We start from the raw sequence: 18,246 nt of genomic DNA, 5'->3' as shown, positions 1-18,246 counted from the left end.
CGCTTTGGATTTTTTAGGCTTGAGCTCTGGTCACACCTAATGGAAAACAAATTTGAACATTGCATTTAAGCAATTGGATATTTTACTATTTTTCGGGAAGAATAAACTGGATTAAAAGATGACCACCCCTGTGCCACGTCGCACCAAGGATATGGTGGCACTAGGATTGGACTCGGAATCAGAAGACGACCTTAATACGCCTTACCGACCGCGACCAGCAACGGCGGGAGAAGTAAAACAGCAGCCGATGGCGTCTTTCCAAATCATGGCGAGGGGCAAAGAGAATGATCCGCATCCAATGCCCATAAATGTGCTGTAAGGACTGCGTTTACCTTTGTCGGGCATGTTACACATAATATAAGAGTACCTGCTCATTTACAAATTCTGTGGGACTAGGCTAACGATCGCATTTCACTTCAATGTCTTCCATAAGATTCTTTTGTAAACAAATATTTTGGAGAATCCTTTACATGCTATATAAAAACATTCTCTAAAAACTACTGTATTTACTATTTTTCTAACGCGATCCCTAAAGCTACTAGAGCTAACTCTACCTCTCGTACTGAAATGCACCTATTCAGTAAATATTTTACGGAGATCATAAATAATTTTAAATTTATTTTTTTATATTCATCGATTTATCTTTTCCTGATTTGCAGTCCACGCCGAGTCTCCGAGTTGACTATGATAGATTCAAGCAGCGACGAGGAGGATATTAAGAGCAATCACAACCTGAACTGCGCCATCCTAAACGATTCCTTTGTACTCAGCCCCTCCCAAGAGTTAACGAACAGCAACAGTAACATTACTAATCGTCGATCACCCACTGCCGTCCCCCTGAAGCAATCGGATTCGAATCTCTCATTCCTAGGACGATTTAATAACATGGGTATCAATTGCAGCAGCCAGGGATCACCAGTTGCGAACTCGGAGAATCAGGTGGCCAAAAAACCAGTGCTCACGGTCCAAACCGTCATGGAAAGACGACCGCTCCATGAAACAGAAAAGCGGCCACTCCATAACTCAGAAACACCCATGCGCAATGAAATATCCTCGGCAAAATCGGATGCGGACTTTATCACCCCTCAAGTGCGAACCATTGGTTCCACTCTGGCCGGAAAAAGCCGAAGTGCGGCAACCAATGACTTCCGTGCGCAAAAGGTGCTCTTCCAAACGCCAATGACAGTTAGTCGTGCTGCTCCTGTTGCCTGTGACAGTATAAGTTTTTCGCTTTGCGACACCATAAGCGAGAGTCCCGACATTCCAGAGCCGCCAAAGAAAGCAGATCCTCCGAGTGGCCATCAATCCAAAAAGTCTCTCGATAATGCCTTCCAAGAGTCGGATAAAGATAACGTACCAGATAAAGTAGAGGTAGCAAAGCCAAAGGAATTGGTGTCGGTTCCCGCACCTAATGTACATCCTGTTCAGCCTTCTAACTCCTCTAAAACTTCTAATATATTGAAAATTAAGAATCATGAGTATACGATTGCCAAAAAGCTTGGCTGTGGCGGTTCCAGCTCGGTTTACTTGGCACGTCGTTCGGATTCAGGAGATGAATTCGCCCTGAAGGTAGTGGACCTCCAGGCCGATCCTCAAGTGGTGCAAGGCTATCTCAACGAAACTAAGCTTCTGGCCAAGCTCCAAGGAAACGTTTGCGTTGTGGCGCTGTACGATTAGTGAGTGGTCCTTTTTTAAAACTTTTAGCTTATTCCAGATTTTAAAAGTAGTCGTATAGTTATTTACTATATGTAAAATCGATCGGTCAGTATTGGTTTGAACTATTCTTGTTATTGATTTACACGTTGTTCCTATTAATGAAGTTATTTTGTTTCAGTCAACTTGTTCGCGAAGAGTCAAAGCTGTACATGGTGATGGAAAAGGGTGATAGTGACCTAAACAAGATCCTCCAGACATACACCACAAACCTTCCGCTTTACAGCCTGATGAACATCCTGTACCAAATGTTGCAGGCGGTCAATTACATCCACCAGAACGGTGTTATTCACTCGGATCTCAAGCCTGCTAATTTTCTGATGGTTAGCGGCAGACTAAAGCTGATCGACTTTGGCATTGCCAGCAATATCTCTTTGGACTCGACGAGCATAATCAAATTTTCACAAGCGGGCACTTTCAATTACATTAGTCCGGAGGCACTGACAGACACCTCCACAGGCAACAGTCCGATGCGCGGAGCCAATCAGCCCAAGATCAAGATATCAACCAAGTCAGATGTGTGGTCGCTGGGCTGCATCCTTTATTTGTTACTCTACCAAAAGACTCCCTTTGGGCACATTCGGAATATCTATGCCAAGATGAGTGCGATCGCTACTCCGAGCACAAGCATCGAATTTCCCGCTATTCCTCCCTACTATCCCATCATGCTGGTTCATGTAAGTAGGGCGGGAATCACTATTACGTATGTACTTAATATGAATGAAAAGTAACTAGAAGATTCTAAAGGAAAAACAAATTTCTTTTCTATAAATTAAAAACTTGTATGCTTAAAGCTTGAAATCATAATAAGATACAAAAACTACTATATCAGTCCTGGATGTATTTACAGATGGCCAAGAACTGCCTTCAGCTGAATCCAAAAAAGCGGCCGTCATGCACTGAACTACTTCAGTATCCATTCCATATGATTATTCCGATACAGAATCTGCAGATCCCCAGCAGAGCCGCCAGTACCAGTAATTAAGCATGAAAGCTCAACTATTTATTAGTCAAATGTCAAAGGTTCAATGTCTTTCTCATATGTGTGTGTATATATTTAATTCTCATTTATCGTAAATTAAACATCATAATTCCTTATAATGCAGCTATAGCTCATTCCTTTTTGTGTTTGTTTGTTGTGGTTGCTGATGGGCTTGAATTTGTTTGTTTGCCTAAGTTCTCAATATATGTCGCATGCAACAGGTTCTCGACAAATAATTGCTAATTAGCATTCGTGTGTTTAATTTGCGTTTACTTATAAGATAGTTTCTCATTCAGTTTTTATATAAAAATAGTTATTTACTTGTTTATATACGCTTAATTAAATGTTGCTGCTGCCGTATACACTTTCTGGGTTTTTCAATACTTTGCGCTGCTCCGTGGCGAAAAATTAAAAATTACATAGAAACAGAAAAAACAATTATGGAAAACATGCTAAATTCACAGAAACCCAAAATACAAATACATACATTCATACAATTTAGTTTGATTTATTTTTATGGATTTGCCGTTTAAGTAGCTGGGTTTTAAATTCATTTGCTTAACATAACATACATATACAATTGTTTAGAGCGCGTTTTTAAATGCAAGTGTAACACAAAAATAATAATCGCATGCGAAGTATGGGATAAATAATATTTTAGAAAGTAGCAGCAGCAATGGATTTTGTTACGATTTTTTCGGGTTGTTTGTTTTTCTTATAGGGAGGGCTTGGTTGGAAATTGCCTACTACTGTCTTCAGAGCCTGGCTTTTCCTTCTTCGCTAGCTTTTCTTCTCTTCTCGTTTAACATTGCACAAGTTTCGATTGTTATCATTATCATGCTTTAGTTATGTGTATATAAGTTCTTAAAGCGTTCCGTAGTTCTTCTCATTCTCATAATTGTTGGTTTTTGCTACTATAAAATGTTAAATGTTGCTGTTGTTCTTGTTCTTGTTGTGGGGCATGCTTTACGTTTACTTATTTTTCCTTGCCTTTCTCTTGTTACATTAACTTTAAACTTAATAGATTGTTAGAGTTGTTTGTTTTTTACTGTTGCTGTTGTTATGGAAGTTGGACAAACTCTAAGGTTGCCTGTCAGTTTATCGTCGTTGTTGGCCTCCTTCTTCTATTTCTTCTCTTCTGTCCTTTTGACATTAAATGTCCTAAATAACAAAATTTTTTTGAATTAATTAAATTTAATATGTTGGCTCAATAATAAATTCTTACCTATTCCCCGTTGGAGGCATGCTGTTGCAGTGTCTGGATTAGCTGCTCTTTCTGGTCAACGATGCCACGCCAGTGCTCGTCCTGCTCGCGAGCTCGCTCTTCCAAATCTATCAACGTGTTGGTCTGTACAAATAATAAAATATTGTTTTTTAACCACCGTTTAATTATATAATTACGGAAATTCTTACCGTTTTAGTGACCAACTGGGTGAGCTTGTCGTTGCACTCCCGCAGCTGCAGGTTCTGTTTGTGCAGCTCCTGCTGCTCGGCGGCGGAGGAGGATTGGCTATTCGAACTACTATTATTGCTACTAATATTGTTGTGGGTGCTATTGTGGTTGCTACTGCTACTATTGTTTGATTGTGTGGACTTATGACTACTGCTGCTGCTCTGCTTCTCGGGCTTCTCTGCCCCGAGCTTTTGCCGCAGCTTATCCTGTTGCTGCTTGACATGGGTGGCCAGGACCTGTTCCAGCCACTGGTCAAAGGATGCTTGCAGGGCATTTCCCGACTGCGCCTTAACGGCATCGGGATATAGACGCTGGTAGAGATCCCGGATCCTCTGTTGTTCGCTCTTTGCCGAACTGGCACTGCCTCCTCCTCCGTTGGCAGCGACCACTGCCTTCTGTTGCTGCTGCTGCAGCTCTTTGTGTTGTTGCTGTAAAGATTAATAAGTACACATATTTTTTAAAATGATTTGATCTAAGAGAATTTCTAGATGAAATCATAAAGGAAAGCAGAAGGAGCTGGCAGAGATTCATGCACTTACGCCTACGGATTGCGCTGTATTTGTTTTCGTCTTAGCCGTTGCCTTAGCAGTTAATGCTTCGGCATTTTGCAATGCTTCGATCAACTTCCAATTTTTCATACGCACATCCTGACGAAACACAAATACGTGGCAATTAGTAAAGGATGCAAAGGACGCAAAATGATGTGGATAAAACAGACATTAGCAACAACGCGAATGCCAATTTATAACTGGTGAACATTTATATTTTATTTTTATTAATCCTCTCTGCTTTATGATTAGTTAGTTAACTGCCTATATTTTTTGTATTTAAGAATTCTTTCTAGTTACGATAAAAATATGTATAAAGTGAACTAAACATTCAAAAACATGAAAAAGCAACAACAAAATAAATAATAAAGAAATAAAATACAGCAATATAACTAATTCTACTTATATAATTGATTTCTACTCACATTATTTTTCTCTCGCTGCTCCTGAAGCTCCTTTTGCAGCTGTTGCTCCTTAGCCTGAAGCTGCTCGGCACGCTGCTGTGCCTCCTGAAGCTGCGACTGCAGTGCGGAGGCCTGCTTCTGCTGCTGCGCCTGAGCATCAGTTAGTGAACCAACCTGCGAGCGCAGAACACTCAACTCCTGCTGCTTCTGGGCCAGAGCTTCGGTCTGAACCTGAGCCTGCTCCGACTGGGCGGCTGTGGCCTGAACGGCGCTGCTGGCGGCTTGTGTGAGCTGTTGGCCAAGGGCCACATTATGAGCCTCCAGGACGGACAATTCCTGTCGCAACTTCTGCAACTCAGCGCCGTGAACGCGCTGCAGCTCGGACTGGGCCTGCCTGACAGTGCACACCTCTTGCTTGAGTTCAGCGTTCTCCGCATCCAGCTGTTTACGCTGTTCCAGCTCAAAGATGCTGTTATTTTGGCGCGCTTCCAGCTCGTCACGTTGCAGCTCTAGAGCTTGCAGCTGTTGAGCCTGCTGCTGAATCACATCATTCTTCTGCTGAGTCTCAGCGTTTACGAACGCGGTCATGTCCGCAAGGCACTTCTCCTTGTGTGCGAGGTCCTGCTGCAAACGTTGCAATTGCAACAGATCCTGTGAGTTGGCTTGCTTCTCCCTCAAAAGGTTCTAGAATGGAAGGAAAATAATAAGATGTTAGATTAATATTTATATTTGGCTTCGATGCCATCAATTTAATTAAAGTTTATGTTTCCTACCTGGTACTGCTGTCGCTCAAGTGTCAATTTGTCATTCAGACTAGACAGCTCCTGGTTGAGGGCAGCTAGCTCCTGTTCCTTGCCTTGCAGCTTGTCAACGTAGGCCTGATTGCGTGCGTGCATCTGGGCGCGTTCAGTGTTAACCTCCTGTCGCAGCTCGCGAAGTTTAGCCTGAATACCAATGGATGCCTCCTGCTCCTCGACCAGCAACTTTTCCTTTTCCTCCAACTGGCGCTTTAGCTTCTGGCAGATATCATCCGACCACTCGGAGTGCGAAGAGGGCATGTCTTGTTGCTTGTTCAGCAAATAGTCGATGAGTATCTGAATCTCTGAGCGATTAAGCTCGGCTCGGGAAAACACGTTCATAAGCGCGTTAACGCCAATAGTTTGGTTCTGGTGATCGGCCAGTTTGTCCAGAGCCAGAGCCAAATCCTTGGCCGTAAGGGTGTCCTTTTGATTCTGTTTCTTATTTTGCTGTTGCTGCTTGGTCTTGTTATTAGCCTGGTTGTGCTGGGTTTTGGGTGAGCCATTCTGCTGTTGTTGTTGCTGCTTAAGGATCTGCTTAGTGACAACCGGTGCCTCTGTTTCAGCAGCAACGGGCTTTTCCTTCTTGGCTACATTACCTCCACCAATCTTCTTCTGCGTCTGTTGTTTGTTGTTGTTGTCCTCCTTTCGCTCCTTCTGCTCCTGCTTTTTCAATTCCACCACATCCTTGGGTACCTTGGTCTCAAAGTTGTTCAAAGATGGTGCCTCCTCGGAGGTGACTGTCGCTTTGACAGCAACAGTTTCGTTCTTGTTGACCAGGATACCGGCGGTCTTGCTGTTGGCTCCGTTGCGCTTATCCTTCTTGCCCTTTTTGCCGGATGGTTGGTTCTCCTTTTCAGCAACGCTACTGGGTCGACGCTGCTCATTGAGGATCTCTGCATCGGGTTCGAACTCAACATGCTGTTTGGATAGACCAGGTTCCTCATCAGCCACCGATCCCTGACCCTCCGATTGACCATCGGAGTAATCTTCGGGTTCCTCAGGTTCCGGCTCAGTGTTCACATCGCGTTGCTGTTCACGCTGGCGTTGTTTCTTTTCGCGTTTAAGTTCCTTCTTCTTAGGCTTCTTAGCAGCTGCTCCTCCGGCCGCCTTGTAGAGATTAGCGCTCAGTGCACGCTTTTCGGCCACTACCTCCTCAAAAGTCTTCCGCCTGAAGATCTTGTTGATGAACAGGAACGAGAGCAGCGAGGCGCTGACCACACAACCGATGACGATCAGTATGTGGAAGTCCATATTTGCATATCTTTCCGGTTCAGCAGTGGGTTATTCTCAGGGATCTCCTTTGCAAAAGCTATGGATGAAGTAAGAAAAAATTAGTTAATGTGTTGTATTAATGAAAAGTAAATACTTGGATGAAATCTATTTTATTTTAAATACAAATTAATGTGATAGCTTATTTATAAATACTGAATTATAATAAAAAGGGGAAACCCTAATTACAGCCACGTTTTCTCCGCCTTGTTTGTGAATAAAGGAATCAACAAAGCAAAAAATAATCTCAAGTGTGGAAATGTTAGAAATGCTTTTTAGGGTCACTCTTCTAAACTTTTACTATCAAAGAAATTCTGTGTATACAGCTTTCAGTTCCTTTAGCTTATCAGCTTTAGGTACTTTAGTATTGCTACTTTGTGGTACAAACTGATGACGTGGAGCTCAAAAGCCGAAAAAATGTTAAAGAAAGGCCCAATTTAATGTCAGATCAACGACACTACGTTTAATGGCAGTTATGCTATATATAATCGGATTGTTTGAGTTGTACGTGCTTATCGGTATACCGGCCGGAGAATGTCACTAAAAGCCTGTGCAAACTCTCTTTTTGTATGACTAAGTTGTTTTGCAGTTAACTGTGGTGACCGCTTGACGTTTTATTAATAAAAACGATCCGCGGTTGATAATTTTATTGTTGTTTGCTCTGCCGAGATAAACAAATGCACTGCTGAATGGCTGAATATTCCTGGAATTCCTACACAGTAGACATCCGCTTGCACAACTTGCCATTAAATTCACATGAATTTTAAATTTAGCCAAAAAGGTCACTTGGATGAATTTAGATTTTGCGTAGGACGAGAAGGCGAGAAGAAATCCCAGCTGGGATTATCGATTCCTCAAAGTATTTATTTATTCCGGAGGAGCCGAAGAGAGCTGACAAAGTCACAAAGAATAAAATTAGCCAATGGAGCAGCTGCTGGGCAGCCTTGAAAATAAGTTGGTAGACATGTTCTGCACCCAAAAGGTGTTGACGCAGATTGAAAACAAAACTCACAAAAAGAATAACAATTTAAAATAACGCAATGTCAAGATTCTGACGCACACGTATGCAAATTTGAAAATTCGCTCACTGGAAAAAATCAGCACTGGTTTAGTCTTATCCGTAAAACTCCACGAGTCTCTTTCGATGGACACGAAGCGAATGGCAAAAAGCTAGTGAAAAGATTCGCATTCGCAGAGCTGGGCTCGCAATACGCGATCTCTCTTTGGCTCTCTACACTTGAATCAATTTTTATAATCGATTAGAAGTAGAAAGTCTCATTGAGTTTACATATGTTTCCGTTAATTATTAACAAAAATAGAAAGAATAAATCGCTTCTCAAATAAAATAAATTAATGTTTATTTCTTACTTTACACATTTCGGATTTTATAAATTCTTGCAGTCTTTTAATAACTAACTAACAATTTATAACACTTTAAGAACATACAAATAGTTTGGCAGAAAACTGTTTTGTACTTTTTCACATATGTAAATCCAAACCTTTTTTTTTATTGAATTTCTTATTGCAATGATTGTGATCAATCGAACATAAAATGAATAAAAAATGAAAGTTTTATTTTCCGTGTGCTTACGCTCTGTAGACTCTCTCTGTCCCTACTTTTCTCTCTTCTCTCCCACCACAAACAGTTAGAACAGAACTTGAAATTTCGCTGGCTCCGGGAGCTCAGTGGAAGAATTCACAAATTGCAAAAATTTCAATTCAAGGTTGTTGCTCTCTACAGCGATAACTGGCAACTGGCAGGTCGGGTATTTCTTATTCTTTTTGTTAATTTCAAACTTTTTATTTCTTCTGCTTTGCTTGCTGGCGTCATGTTTCTGGCTAAAACATTTCGACTGTGTTTCGGTTTTTTATCCGCAATCAAACTTTTCTAAGGAGCTTTGAAAATACTGGCTTTCGCGATATTCTGAAGATAAAGTGCTCAAACAGCAGATTTACACAAGTTCGACAGGTATATTTTTTATTTTAGCTTTAAAAGCAATTTATTTATTTTCAGGTTAATTTTTAGTTTTTACTAAGTTACTTGATTTTTATTTAATTTTCTAGTTATATCGGAAAGATGCTGAATTTCCCCTGCAATTGAACAAAGAAAATCTTCTTAGGGAAAATTTTACAGGTCCTTTGTTGGCAGTGAAACTTTGACAAGTTTATTGCAATCCCTTGAAGAATTTACAACTTCAGTTCGACAATGTTTACCGAAGGCATATATTTTTTTGTTTGTCTATTTGCTTATAAAGCCGACAACATTCATTGCCTCGGATGGCTGAACTGTTCAAATAGCAAAGTGTATTTGCGCTCTACAAAGTTCAATTAATATTTAATGACACAATGAGAACGGGTTTCCATCAAACAAATCGATGGCGTTTAACGGAAAGTAAGTAGAGTAAGTCCGGACAGTGAATTCAGTATTGGGGATTCAAGATTCCGGGCGTAACGTGGCTGGGAAAGAAGCAGCAGAAGAGAGCCAGAGCTAAAGCCAAAGAGAATAAAGCACAATAAAAACGCCGGTAAAGGTCATCAACCGGAAGAAAAGCGCGCGTGTGTGTGTGAGTGACTTGCCAACGTCTGAGGGCGTGTGTGTTTATGTGAGTGTGTGAAAGTCGAAATCTTGCTGCCAATTATCATTATGGCCATCTATAAATAATTATGTATTATGGCTGAACAGCATGCAAAACACGCTGCTGGCTGCTCGGCCTCGTTATAACCAACTGACAAACCGACAAACTTACAAACTGCCATCGAACTGCACAGTTGGCCTAATTTTCCCGTTTTTCCTTCTATCTTTCTGTGCCGTTGTTTCGTTTGGCCTCTACACCTCCCTTTCCGACTCTCCTTTGCGGCGCCCCAGTGTTCAATTAGCTGCCTGCCCGTCGCGCTCATACACAGGCACACACACTAGCATTTGCTGGCACATGGAATTTCTCTCCTGTCGGTGAACACCGGTCAGAAATGAGAAATTGGCAAGTTTTTCTTATAAAAGCAATGTCTTTGTGGGTCAAGTATACACCTTATTTATCTGATTTAGAGTTGATGAATTTGTACAACCTTTACGATCTCAACCAAAAACATTTTTAAACTTATCTATGCCTAAATCAAAATTGAATATTAAGCAGAACTGAATGAAAAAAGGAATATTTAGATCCTGAAGATGAACATATTGTATTAAAATAAATATTTTTCTAAAAGTAAAATTCGATCTGTGCATGATGCAAAGCTCTGTGACAACTTATCACAAGTTTGCTAACACAATTCACTTTCAATATTATCGAATTTAGAATCTAAGTTTTTAGCATTCTTTTGAAGCAGCATCACTGATTACGGTGCAAGTGATTTTCTCGCTCTCATTTTGCCGCTGACAGCGAGAGCGTACTCACACTCATTCATTATTTTTCTTTTATTTATTCATAAATGCATTTTTGCCCCTGCTTTTTTCAGCGGCTCAAGTGTTTTAATTTTAGAAAGCTCTGCTCCCTATTTTCTTCTGTTTTCCCGTAATATTTATGCAACATGCTATGTTCTATTTTTCTCTGCGCGAAAGAGAGCGTGGCATCTTGTTATTTTTTTTTTTCATTTCGGATTGCGTGGGAGAAGCGTCAAGTTCCAAGTTCGATTCCCTAATTTTATTTGGTTCACAGATGGAAAGTTGATTTTTAAAAATGGAGTGAGTCATAATGACTATAAATAGGCAAATTTATATTGTCTAAAGTTGATGGTTAATGATTATTGATTGCTGACGTAGACGACGTTGGCATTTGTTGAATATCAATTGGTTTTCCCCGATGACGAACGTTTTTGAGTCTATGATTTATTGGACGAATGCAAGCCGCTCTCTTTTGCTTTTGGTTCACCCCACTCTCTCTTAAGCTATCCCCTCTTCTCTTTTTTCTTTGATAAGCCCGCATATGCTTATGTGTGTGTGGTGAGGTCAGCGCATCAATTATGCTAATTTCTTGTCTTTTTCTTTGATAAAATCGGCAAGAAATATTAAGGGGGTAAGGAGGGGCAAGCCAGACGGCGGCGCCCGAGATTTTTGGCAAATCAAACTAGTCAGCTGTCCCTTTTGCTCATAATTAAGCAATGAGAACCAGTGAAAGTATGTCGGCCGCTAATTGGCAGCTTGAATAATTGCACACCGATAAATAAAATAGTGGCTTCCTCTTTCCTCTCAAGACAAAAGGGCGTCGCACTGCACTTACACACACACATAGACCGCTCTCCCTTTCAACTTGCACCTCTTTCTTTATCTAACGGTTTTTGTACCGATTTTGAGCCACTTGCAACGTCAACAATTTTCACAACATTTCACATTTACAATGCAGTCTTTCTTTTTCCTTCTTCTTTTCTTCTTGTTGGAAACGCATCCGCCATTTGCAAGCCACTTGTGTATGTGGTTGCCGGAGTATTCTATGTATGTGCGCGTGGCGTTGTCGCGACGCCAAAATTTTCTTTACTTTTCTCGATTTACATTCGTGTTAACCAAACCAAACCTTACTTGCAACTTTTAAACTTTTCTTTTCTAACTATCTTAAGCCTTGCGTCTACGGACTTACACTTTTTCGTTAGTGGGAAAATTGAAACATTTACAACCAGAGTGACCGTTGTGATATTTTGTAATAACCATTCCCTTCATAAAATGACCATAAATATAGACATTTAGCAATGACTCAAACCAGACAAAATAAATATGGTACTCTTTAAATTTGTTTTGTGACATCATTCAACTCGTCGATTCTAAATGTGCTTTTGTGTTTTATTTAAAAGTATACCTTTTATTAAGCAATATTAAAATGTGTTATTTATACTTTTTGTTTATTGTTGATAAAGTTTGAAATTTAACGAATGTAAGGGTCAATATGCGCCTTGGCATTTTGTCGCGATCGCGGCATGGTCTCACCATTGTCTTATTTTCCTAACGTTGACGGAATATTTGTATTTCTTCGTAGTTAATAAAATTTCATATATTTTCCTGACAACCATGGTCTCGATTGGCAAGTCCATAGTTTTGCTTCTGTCATTAGCAACATTTTCGTATTCCTTATACGTTGTTGGACAACTTATGTTGTTCCTTTCGACTCCTCGTTCAATTTCGAGGGCTCACACCTGGATCTTCAATTTATTGGACAATAAGTCGCGCCTGGAGACCGCCTATGGACCCGTAGTGTTTGACACTCTTTACCTAATCGGTTTCATCTTTCAACACAGCTTCCTTAAGTCAGCTTTGGTCAAGAAACTGCTCTCTAGTTTGGGTTTGTCAGGGGCAGAGCGAACTATTTATAGCCTGACGTCATCAATTTGTTTACATGTTTGTACATCCCCGATTTGGACAAAAATAGATATTAACTATGTTTTTAAATATTTTAGTATTTGATTTTAAACTGGCTGCCCGCTCAATCAATTGTTCTGTGGCAAATCGATTTGGACGATAGTACATCCCTTTGGTGGACCTTTGTTATTACCCATGGAATCTGTTGGGTGGTGATCTTTGGTGGCAGCCTGGTGATGGATCTACCGGAGCTTTTAGGTGTTAAGCAAGCCTATTATGACCTAAAGGCTTATGGACCGCCTATCAACTACAAATCCGGGGAATTGCGCAATCTGTATGCTCATGTAAGACATCCCTCTTTTGTGGGCCTATCAGTCATCCTATTCGCCACCAATGTAATGAGTGTAGATCGCCTGATTATGGCCCTGCTACTAACAACCTACATGTACCTGGCCTGGTCTACAGATCACAAAGATGTGGCCTACCAAAAGATCCAGCTGGAACGAAAGAAACTCGAACTAAAGGCCCAGTAAATTTAATCTCCATAATGTTCTCACTAAAAATAAGTTTTAAGGTTTTGTATTAAATTATAATTTTCTAACACAAACAAATGAAGTGTTAATTTTTCGTCAACGTAAAAAATAAATAAACTAAATATCGTTGAAAAACGAACTTTAATATGAAATGAAAGTATACGTATACAAATACGAAAGTAATCAGTTCACTGTCAGATTGTATATTTATGTATTACTCACCACTATATTTATTTAAATATTAAAAATCATAAATATTAACTCATTCTCACAATAGATGGATCAAAGGGCTGACCTTTAAATGGGGAACCTTCAGCATCCCAGGCACTTCTTAAACGATCTAAGGTTTTATTTTGTTCGGGGTTCGAGGACTGAATTTCACTTTGTGCCTTATCTGCTGCCAGTTGCTGGAACCTGAGTTTTTCAATTGTGGCTTGTGTATCCTCCGGTAATTCGTCAATATATCGCTCGCAATCTATCTTCTTGGCATCTATTTCTGGATCGCCTTCAAAGAGTCGTTCCCACCAGAGCTCTTTGGACTTGTCTAGGGAACATTTGTAAAATTAATTTTACAATTTTCAAATACCTTTATGTTGTTACGAACCACAACTTATGATTAACCGGTTTTGGTCTATAGTCCACACCGCCTCGTTGTGTTTGATACGCTGACTCAGGTTTCCCTCGAGGATTATTATCTGGGTATTTAGCTTACTGCTTACTTTGATTTGTTGGGCTTTGATTAGAATGTTAAGCTTCTTTGCCGCTTGAAGGTCCTTAGGTAGCCGAACTTGCAACTCCACATCTTTGAGGGTCTGTGACCAGCAATGGTTTTCGAACACAGCTCCATTTTTATAGTCGCTGGCGGAGAATGTTTGCTCATCTATTGTTTTTTGTGGTTGGGGATTCTCGTTGAGAATTGTATCTTTCGTACTTATCAGATCTTCACTTTCTATGGTTACTTCTTCGATGGCGGGCGGAGCAACTGCACCATCGTCTCCTGTGGCACCATCTTCAGCAGTCATCGTTTGAAGCAAACAATCCGGATCATAGCGCTGCATGGCTCCATATAGAATCTGATCTCTCATGCCCTTAGGGAATCCTATTTTATCCGATTCATCGCGTTTTGTGTGATAAAAATCAGTACTGAAATGAAATCATTTTTAATAAGTAGGTAAATTTGTTTTACAAATTTTTACTTTCGCCGAAGGAAGCCGAAAATTGTGTCCAGGAATCCGGTGATTGACTTCCGGTTCTGCAGAATTTCCATTAGCATAGCATCGTTTCGCTGGAAATCCATTTTGCAGAAATAGTTCGTAGTTGCGAACAAAACAAATGCAAGCCGGTCAGCTGTTTCGCTTACCTATCGATAACTAAACAAAAAGCTATAAAATGAGAAGTTTGTTAAAGTTGACAGCTCTGACACAAAACTTGTTATCGGTAGCAATCGCACGGCTTTGTATTTCTATTCCTAAATTACTTATTATTTTAAATATATAGCTTCAAAATGATCGGTAGATTGTCTTTTTGGTATAAAGACAATGTTTCAAACGAAGTGGACTGTGTGGCGTGCCGATTGGTGAGTGGAATGGGTCTCCTTGGAATCGGTGCATTCCTTTTGGCGCAAGCGAAGAAACGGCCAAAGCCTCTGGAAAGCTACACTATGAAAGGCTTGGCAGCAGGTAAGCCTTTTGACTTATTCATTAAAATCCGGTTTTTTTATTTTTTCTTTTCCCCCGCCCACAGCCGTTGGTGTTATAGGCGTCGCCCGCTTGGCAGATGCGAATTTTCTAAAGGCGACGGTCGAGGAATCAAAGGAACAGGAAACCAAGACTTTGAAGGCTACCAGTGATCACCAGTTCTTTGCTAGACGTTAATAAAGTGGTTTTAAATTGTAAATTCATAATATATTTTTTCATAGAGCCTATACAATTATTTGACAAGACTATTTATTAGTATTACCTTTCTAAAACCATTAAATATACATAGAAGTGTAAATGTCTACATATTGTTGTTAGTTGGCTTTTAGTTGAATCTTTCAAATAATTATTGACCACTAGGGACTTCGAGAATCTTAGTTTAAAGATTGGAAAAATAATCAATAAATTATATGGGCCCCTTAATATTGCTTCGCTCCAAAACCATTAAATTCTTGCATTTTAATTGCATTACATCTATAACCTAGATATAAATATTTGTTCTCTTTGTTATAGCTTGAAACATGTATGCGTATAAGGATACTTGGCTTTGTTCTGTTGATTTTTATGAATATTTCTAAACGATATCTGTAAGAAGTCTTCTTGACTATAAAATGTTGATCATCATAGTTTCATAAGAAGCTTCAATTATACAAATTGATACATAGGCCCCAATAATCTTATTGATTTCTTTTCCGTGCTAATTAAAATCTAGCGTCCCACCTTGCCCAACTTGGTGTCAGTCTTTGGATTGGCTGTGATGTTTTGAACTGCAACAATTGTCTCGTTGATGTGCGTCTGGAGTTCGCGAAGGCTTTGAATCTGAAGAAGGCGTAGAATGCGCATGGGCAAATCAAGGTCGCGATCGTTGGATGAGACCACATCGTTACCCTTGTCGAAAGGGAAAGGAGTCCCTATGATCGGCTTCCGGCCTTTGGCCTCAGGCGAAAGACGTTCGTGCACAATCCGGGCAACTGCCTCCAGCTGCAGAAGGTGGTTTGGATGATGCGGGACATTCAGTTTGCTGGCCAGCAGTCGTACAGCATCTACGAACGCTTTTTCCTGAACTGGTAGAGAAACGAGAATTAATTATCCATAGTTCATTCATTTCGCTTACAATTCATTTGTTTCGTAGCAATTAATGTTTTTAGTTTCAACAGATAAAACTAGAACGAATTTAAAATAATAAGCCCTTACCATTAATCTTTCCTTCGAAAATAGATTGAACCTTCTGGTGGACCTGTTTGCCATTGCTTTGGGGTAAACCCTGTTTGCTATTGATGGAGGTAAACTGTTCGGGGTCATCCAGAAACTCGAGGCGCACGGCGTGACTGAGGATCCACGCCAGCTGCTCCTGTTGGGTCTCCAGAGGCGGCATGTTGAGATCCGCACAGTACTTCATGTAGCCCTCTTCCCATAACGTGGGATTGTCTATATTGCGCAGGTTTTCTCTATCCTCTATGGTGTAAAGCCGGATTTTCTGGTCCTCCACCCAGAGGATTGTGCTGGCGAATTCCTTGCGATCTGCGAGATTTAACATTGATTGCTGTTCCGAATACTTAATTATAGCACTTACTGGTAAGCGCCACATCGCTGGGTGTGGGATGACCTAAAGCTTCTAGTTTCAGCTTGAGCATGGTCTTTTATACTTTAATACTTTTAATACAAAAATCGATACGCTAAATAGCAAAACCGAACAGCACAGCCGGTAATGCTTCTTCTTGTCGCCCGGATGTATTGTTAGAGATGGTACTGCTGATTTTAGGAAACAGAAGTCGGACTGCCAACTTGCTTCTATACCAGTTTTTTTGTAGCTAAGTATAATTTAAATTTAAAGGAAAGTAACGATATATATATTTTTTAATTTTGCCATGTTTTCCTTTTTAATATAAAGAGAATTCGTAAAATATGGGAACCAGTTAACTAAATACTTGATTTAGTGATCTTGCTCTAATAATTGTACAAATTTAGCAAAATGTAACCTTTTTTTTTGTGTGAAATATCCAATTAGGTTTTGTCGTTTTACCAACTGAAGGAACTGAAGGAAGGAAGGAAACTCCTTAAATAATGATTTTTTTAAATATAAAATAATATCAAATCTTACTCTCCCAAGTTTATCAAAGATCCACAATGGGGTTCTACTAGTCATCACAAAAATATAATTGAAATGGAAAAAAAACAGGATGTATGCACATCTATCACATTGTTGAAATTAGAAATGATGTTGATGTAATTTCGAAAAAGTTCATAACTTTTAAACATTATTCCCACCATGCATATGCGATAAGTAACGACAAAGACAAAGGCTGTATTGTATATCATATATGTATGTATATTAATTAAATAATTAAATTAAGTTTGAGGGACATACATTTACATCCTAGCAAATTATAGACTAATAACTACACGTTATATATCGAGATGCTGAGTTATAATATTTGTTTGCAAACAACTACACGAATACACGTATCAACAGCAGCACTTTTCTATTATCTCTTAACGTCTTGCAGTTCCTCTTGATCTATGTAGGCAATCGCTCCCGCAATACAGGAGGATCACTAGAACTAGAATCTAGAGACAGACAAGACAGTTCATGTTCCTTCTCTCTTATGTAGCACGTTAATTATATGTGAGAAAGTTTAGTATACAAATTGGTGCACCCACCCATATATGGTTTTGCATTTATGGTTTATTGGTTTCCTAACGCCAAGCATTTTGGGTGTGGGTGTGTGTTATTAGTCGTTTTGCGTGCTTCTCTACAGCTTTAGTTCGATTTGCTTCGCTTCGCTTTGTGTTTTATAGCATTTATGGTTGTGTTTTGTTTTGTTTTTTCTTGGTTTTATTTATTTAATATTTTAAATTAAGATTAAGATAAAAACCTAATTATTTATCTTGTCATTTACGCCTTAAGTAAGTCCGATATAAAATAAAATGAAGCAGCAGCACTTCCAGCAAATAATACAGTTAACATAAAATTACAGCATTAGGGTGTTTCATTTTTCGATTTTTCAATTTTTTTTTGTTTTATATTCAGTATGTATGTATATGTTATGTATATTTATATATTTATATCACCTAATTTGATTTTAATTTAAATTGTTTGTTTGCCATCATCTGTCAGTTTGTTTGTTTGTTTCGTTTAATTTCGTTTCGTTTCCCCTCCGATTTATGCGATTAAAACTAAGAAATTGGAATTTTTGCAGACCATCCACACACAACATACACATAAACATAATACGAAATGCAGTGCTGCCACTTACATGTGCCTTATAACATTGCGTAAAAACAAAAATACAGTGAAATTTACATAATAGTTAAGTATGTACAATTGTTTTAATCCACTCCTAATCTCCTCCTCAATTTTTCTGCGTTGCCCTGTCCACATAAAATCCATTAAACTGCAATACATATACTCGTGTATTGGGCTCGCACACAGTGTTGGTTGAGTTTCTTTAACTTATTTTTTTTTTTAATATTTCCGTATGATCTTTGCTTTTCAGTTTGTTCAGTTTATGAGTTCCTATGCTGCACATTGTGGTAATATGTAGGTATTAGTAAGTGGTAGAATT

General features: G+C 39.4%; 6 protein-coding genes across 8 annotated transcripts; 3 read left to right on the top strand and 3 right to left on the bottom strand.

Moving 5' to 3' along the window:
• Positions 1–23: 23 nt before the first annotated feature.
• On the top strand, positions 24–2,814 carry LOC108111559 (dual specificity protein kinase TTK). The gene is made up of 4 exons (XM_017221083.2): positions 24–315; positions 660–1,676; positions 1,835–2,390; positions 2,564–2,814. Exons 1-4 carry the CDS (start codon positions 119–121, stop codon positions 2,696–2,698), a joined length of 1,905 nt encoding a protein of 634 aa, XP_017076572.2. The 5' UTR covers positions 24–118; the 3' UTR covers positions 2,699–2,814.
• A 373-nt stretch (positions 2,815–3,187) lies between these two features.
• On the bottom strand, positions 3,188–11,802 carry LOC108111558 (putative uncharacterized protein DDB_G0271606). Of its 3 annotated transcripts, none has more exons than XM_017221080.2 (7): positions 11,738–11,802; positions 5,874–7,209; positions 5,122–5,784; positions 4,688–4,795; positions 4,109–4,576; positions 3,921–4,043; positions 3,188–3,856 (listed from the first exon to the last, which is right to left on the bottom strand). In XM_017221080.2, the coding sequence occupies exons 2-6, from the start codon at positions 7,149–7,151 to the stop codon at positions 3,921–3,923; spliced, it is 2,640 nt and encodes an 879-aa protein (XP_017076569.2). In that variant the 5' UTR covers positions 7,152–7,209; positions 11,738–11,802; the 3' UTR covers positions 3,188–3,856. The 3 variants fall into 3 exon arrangements, with proteins under 3 accessions (XP_017076569.2, XP_017076570.2, XP_041675397.1); XM_017221081.2 differs by having other exon boundaries at positions 11,680–11,746; XM_041819463.1 differs by lacking the exons at positions 4,688–4,795; positions 11,738–11,802.
• Positions 11,803–12,054: 252 nt separating this feature from the next.
• LOC108111554 (nurim homolog) lies at positions 12,055–13,061 on the top strand. Its single transcript, XM_017221075.2, has 2 exons — positions 12,055–12,489; positions 12,549–13,061. The coding sequence occupies exons 1-2, from the start codon at positions 12,163–12,165 to the stop codon at positions 12,981–12,983; spliced, it is 762 nt and encodes a 253-aa protein (XP_017076564.1). The 5' UTR covers positions 12,055–12,162; the 3' UTR covers positions 12,984–13,061.
• Positions 13,062–13,240: 179 nt separating this feature from the next.
• Positions 13,241–14,373, bottom strand: LOC108111553 (nudC domain-containing protein 3). Its single transcript, XM_017221074.2, has 3 exons — positions 14,180–14,373; positions 13,588–14,126; positions 13,241–13,527 (listed from the first exon to the last, which is right to left on the bottom strand). The coding sequence occupies exons 1-3, from the start codon at positions 14,278–14,280 to the stop codon at positions 13,241–13,243; spliced, it is 927 nt and encodes a 308-aa protein (XP_017076563.1). The 5' UTR covers positions 14,281–14,373.
• Positions 14,374–14,403: 30 nt separating this feature from the next.
• Positions 14,404–14,982, top strand: LOC108111556. The gene is made up of 2 exons (XM_017221077.2): positions 14,404–14,662; positions 14,727–14,982. Exons 1-2 carry the CDS (start codon positions 14,488–14,490, stop codon positions 14,855–14,857), a joined length of 306 nt encoding a protein of 101 aa, XP_017076566.1. The 5' UTR covers positions 14,404–14,487; the 3' UTR covers positions 14,858–14,982.
• LOC108111555 (RNA transcription, translation and transport factor protein) lies at positions 14,866–16,430 on the bottom strand. Its single transcript, XM_017221076.2, has 3 exons — positions 16,254–16,430; positions 15,875–16,201; positions 14,866–15,744 (listed from the first exon to the last, which is right to left on the bottom strand). The coding sequence occupies exons 1-3, from the start codon at positions 16,312–16,314 to the stop codon at positions 15,389–15,391; spliced, it is 744 nt and encodes a 247-aa protein (XP_017076565.1). The 5' UTR covers positions 16,315–16,430; the 3' UTR covers positions 14,866–15,388.
• Between the last annotated feature and the right edge of the window lie 1,816 nt (positions 16,431–18,246).

This window comes from Drosophila eugracilis, unplaced genomic scaffold (assembly GCF_018153835.1).
Source record: "Drosophila eugracilis isolate 14026-0451.02 unplaced genomic scaffold, ASM1815383v1 contig_75, whole genome shotgun sequence".
Lineage (NCBI taxonomy): Eukaryota > Metazoa > Arthropoda > Insecta > Diptera > Drosophilidae > Drosophila > Drosophila eugracilis.
The sequence above is the reverse complement of the archived record's forward strand: the minus strand, read 5'-3'. Positions and strand labels throughout refer to the sequence as shown.

Coding starts and splice junctions, on each gene's coding strand:
- LOC108111559 (XM_017221083.2), top strand. CDS start 119: ATGACCACCCCTGTGCCACGTCGCACCAAGGATATGGTGGCACTAGGA. Junction 1,677..1,834: donor GTTGTGGCGCTGTACGATTA/GTGAGTGGTCCT, acceptor ATTTTGTTTCAG/TCAACTTGTTCGCGAAGAGT. Junction 2,391..2,563: donor ATCCCATCATGCTGGTTCAT/GTAAGTAGGGCG, acceptor ATGTATTTACAG/ATGGCCAAGAACTGCCTTCA.
- LOC108111558 (XM_017221080.2), bottom strand. CDS start 7,151: ATGGACTTCCACATACTGATCGTCATCGGTTGTGTGGTCAGCGCCTCG. Junction 5,785..5,873: donor TTGAGCGACAGCAGTACCAG/GTAGGAAACATA, acceptor CTTCCATTCTAG/AACCTTTTGAGGGAGAAGCA. Junction 4,577..4,687: donor ATACAGCGCAATCCGTAGGC/GTAAGTGCATGA, acceptor TAATCTTTACAG/CAACAACACAAAGAGCTGCA.
- LOC108111554 (XM_017221075.2), top strand. CDS start 12,163: ATGGTCTCGATTGGCAAGTCCATAGTTTTGCTTCTGTCATTAGCAACA. Junction 12,490..12,548: donor CGTCATCAATTTGTTTACAT/GTTTGTACATCC, acceptor TAAATATTTTAG/TATTTGATTTTAAACTGGCT.
- LOC108111553 (XM_017221074.2), bottom strand. CDS start 14,280: ATGGATTTCCAGCGAAACGATGCTATGCTAATGGAAATTCTGCAGAAC. Junction 14,127..14,179: donor TTCGGCTTCCTTCGGCGAAA/GTAAAAATTTGT, acceptor ATTTCATTTCAG/TACTGATTTTTATCACACAA. Junction 13,528..13,587: donor CCGGTTAATCATAAGTTGTG/GTTCGTAACAAC, acceptor AATGTTCCCTAG/ACAAGTCCAAAGAGCTCTGG.
- LOC108111556 (XM_017221077.2), top strand. CDS start 14,488: ATGATCGGTAGATTGTCTTTTTGGTATAAAGACAATGTTTCAAACGAA. Junction 14,663..14,726: donor TATGAAAGGCTTGGCAGCAG/GTAAGCCTTTTG, acceptor CCCCGCCCACAG/CCGTTGGTGTTATAGGCGTC.
- LOC108111555 (XM_017221076.2), bottom strand. CDS start 16,314: ATGCTCAAGCTGAAACTAGAAGCTTTAGGTCATCCCACACCCAGCGAT. Junction 16,202..16,253: donor CAGCGATGTGGCGCTTACCA/GTAAGTGCTATA, acceptor TAAATCTCGCAG/ATCGCAAGGAATTCGCCAGC. Junction 15,745..15,874: donor TTTCGAAGGAAAGATTAATG/GTAAGGGCTTAT, acceptor TTTCTCTACCAG/TTCAGGAAAAAGCGTTCGTA.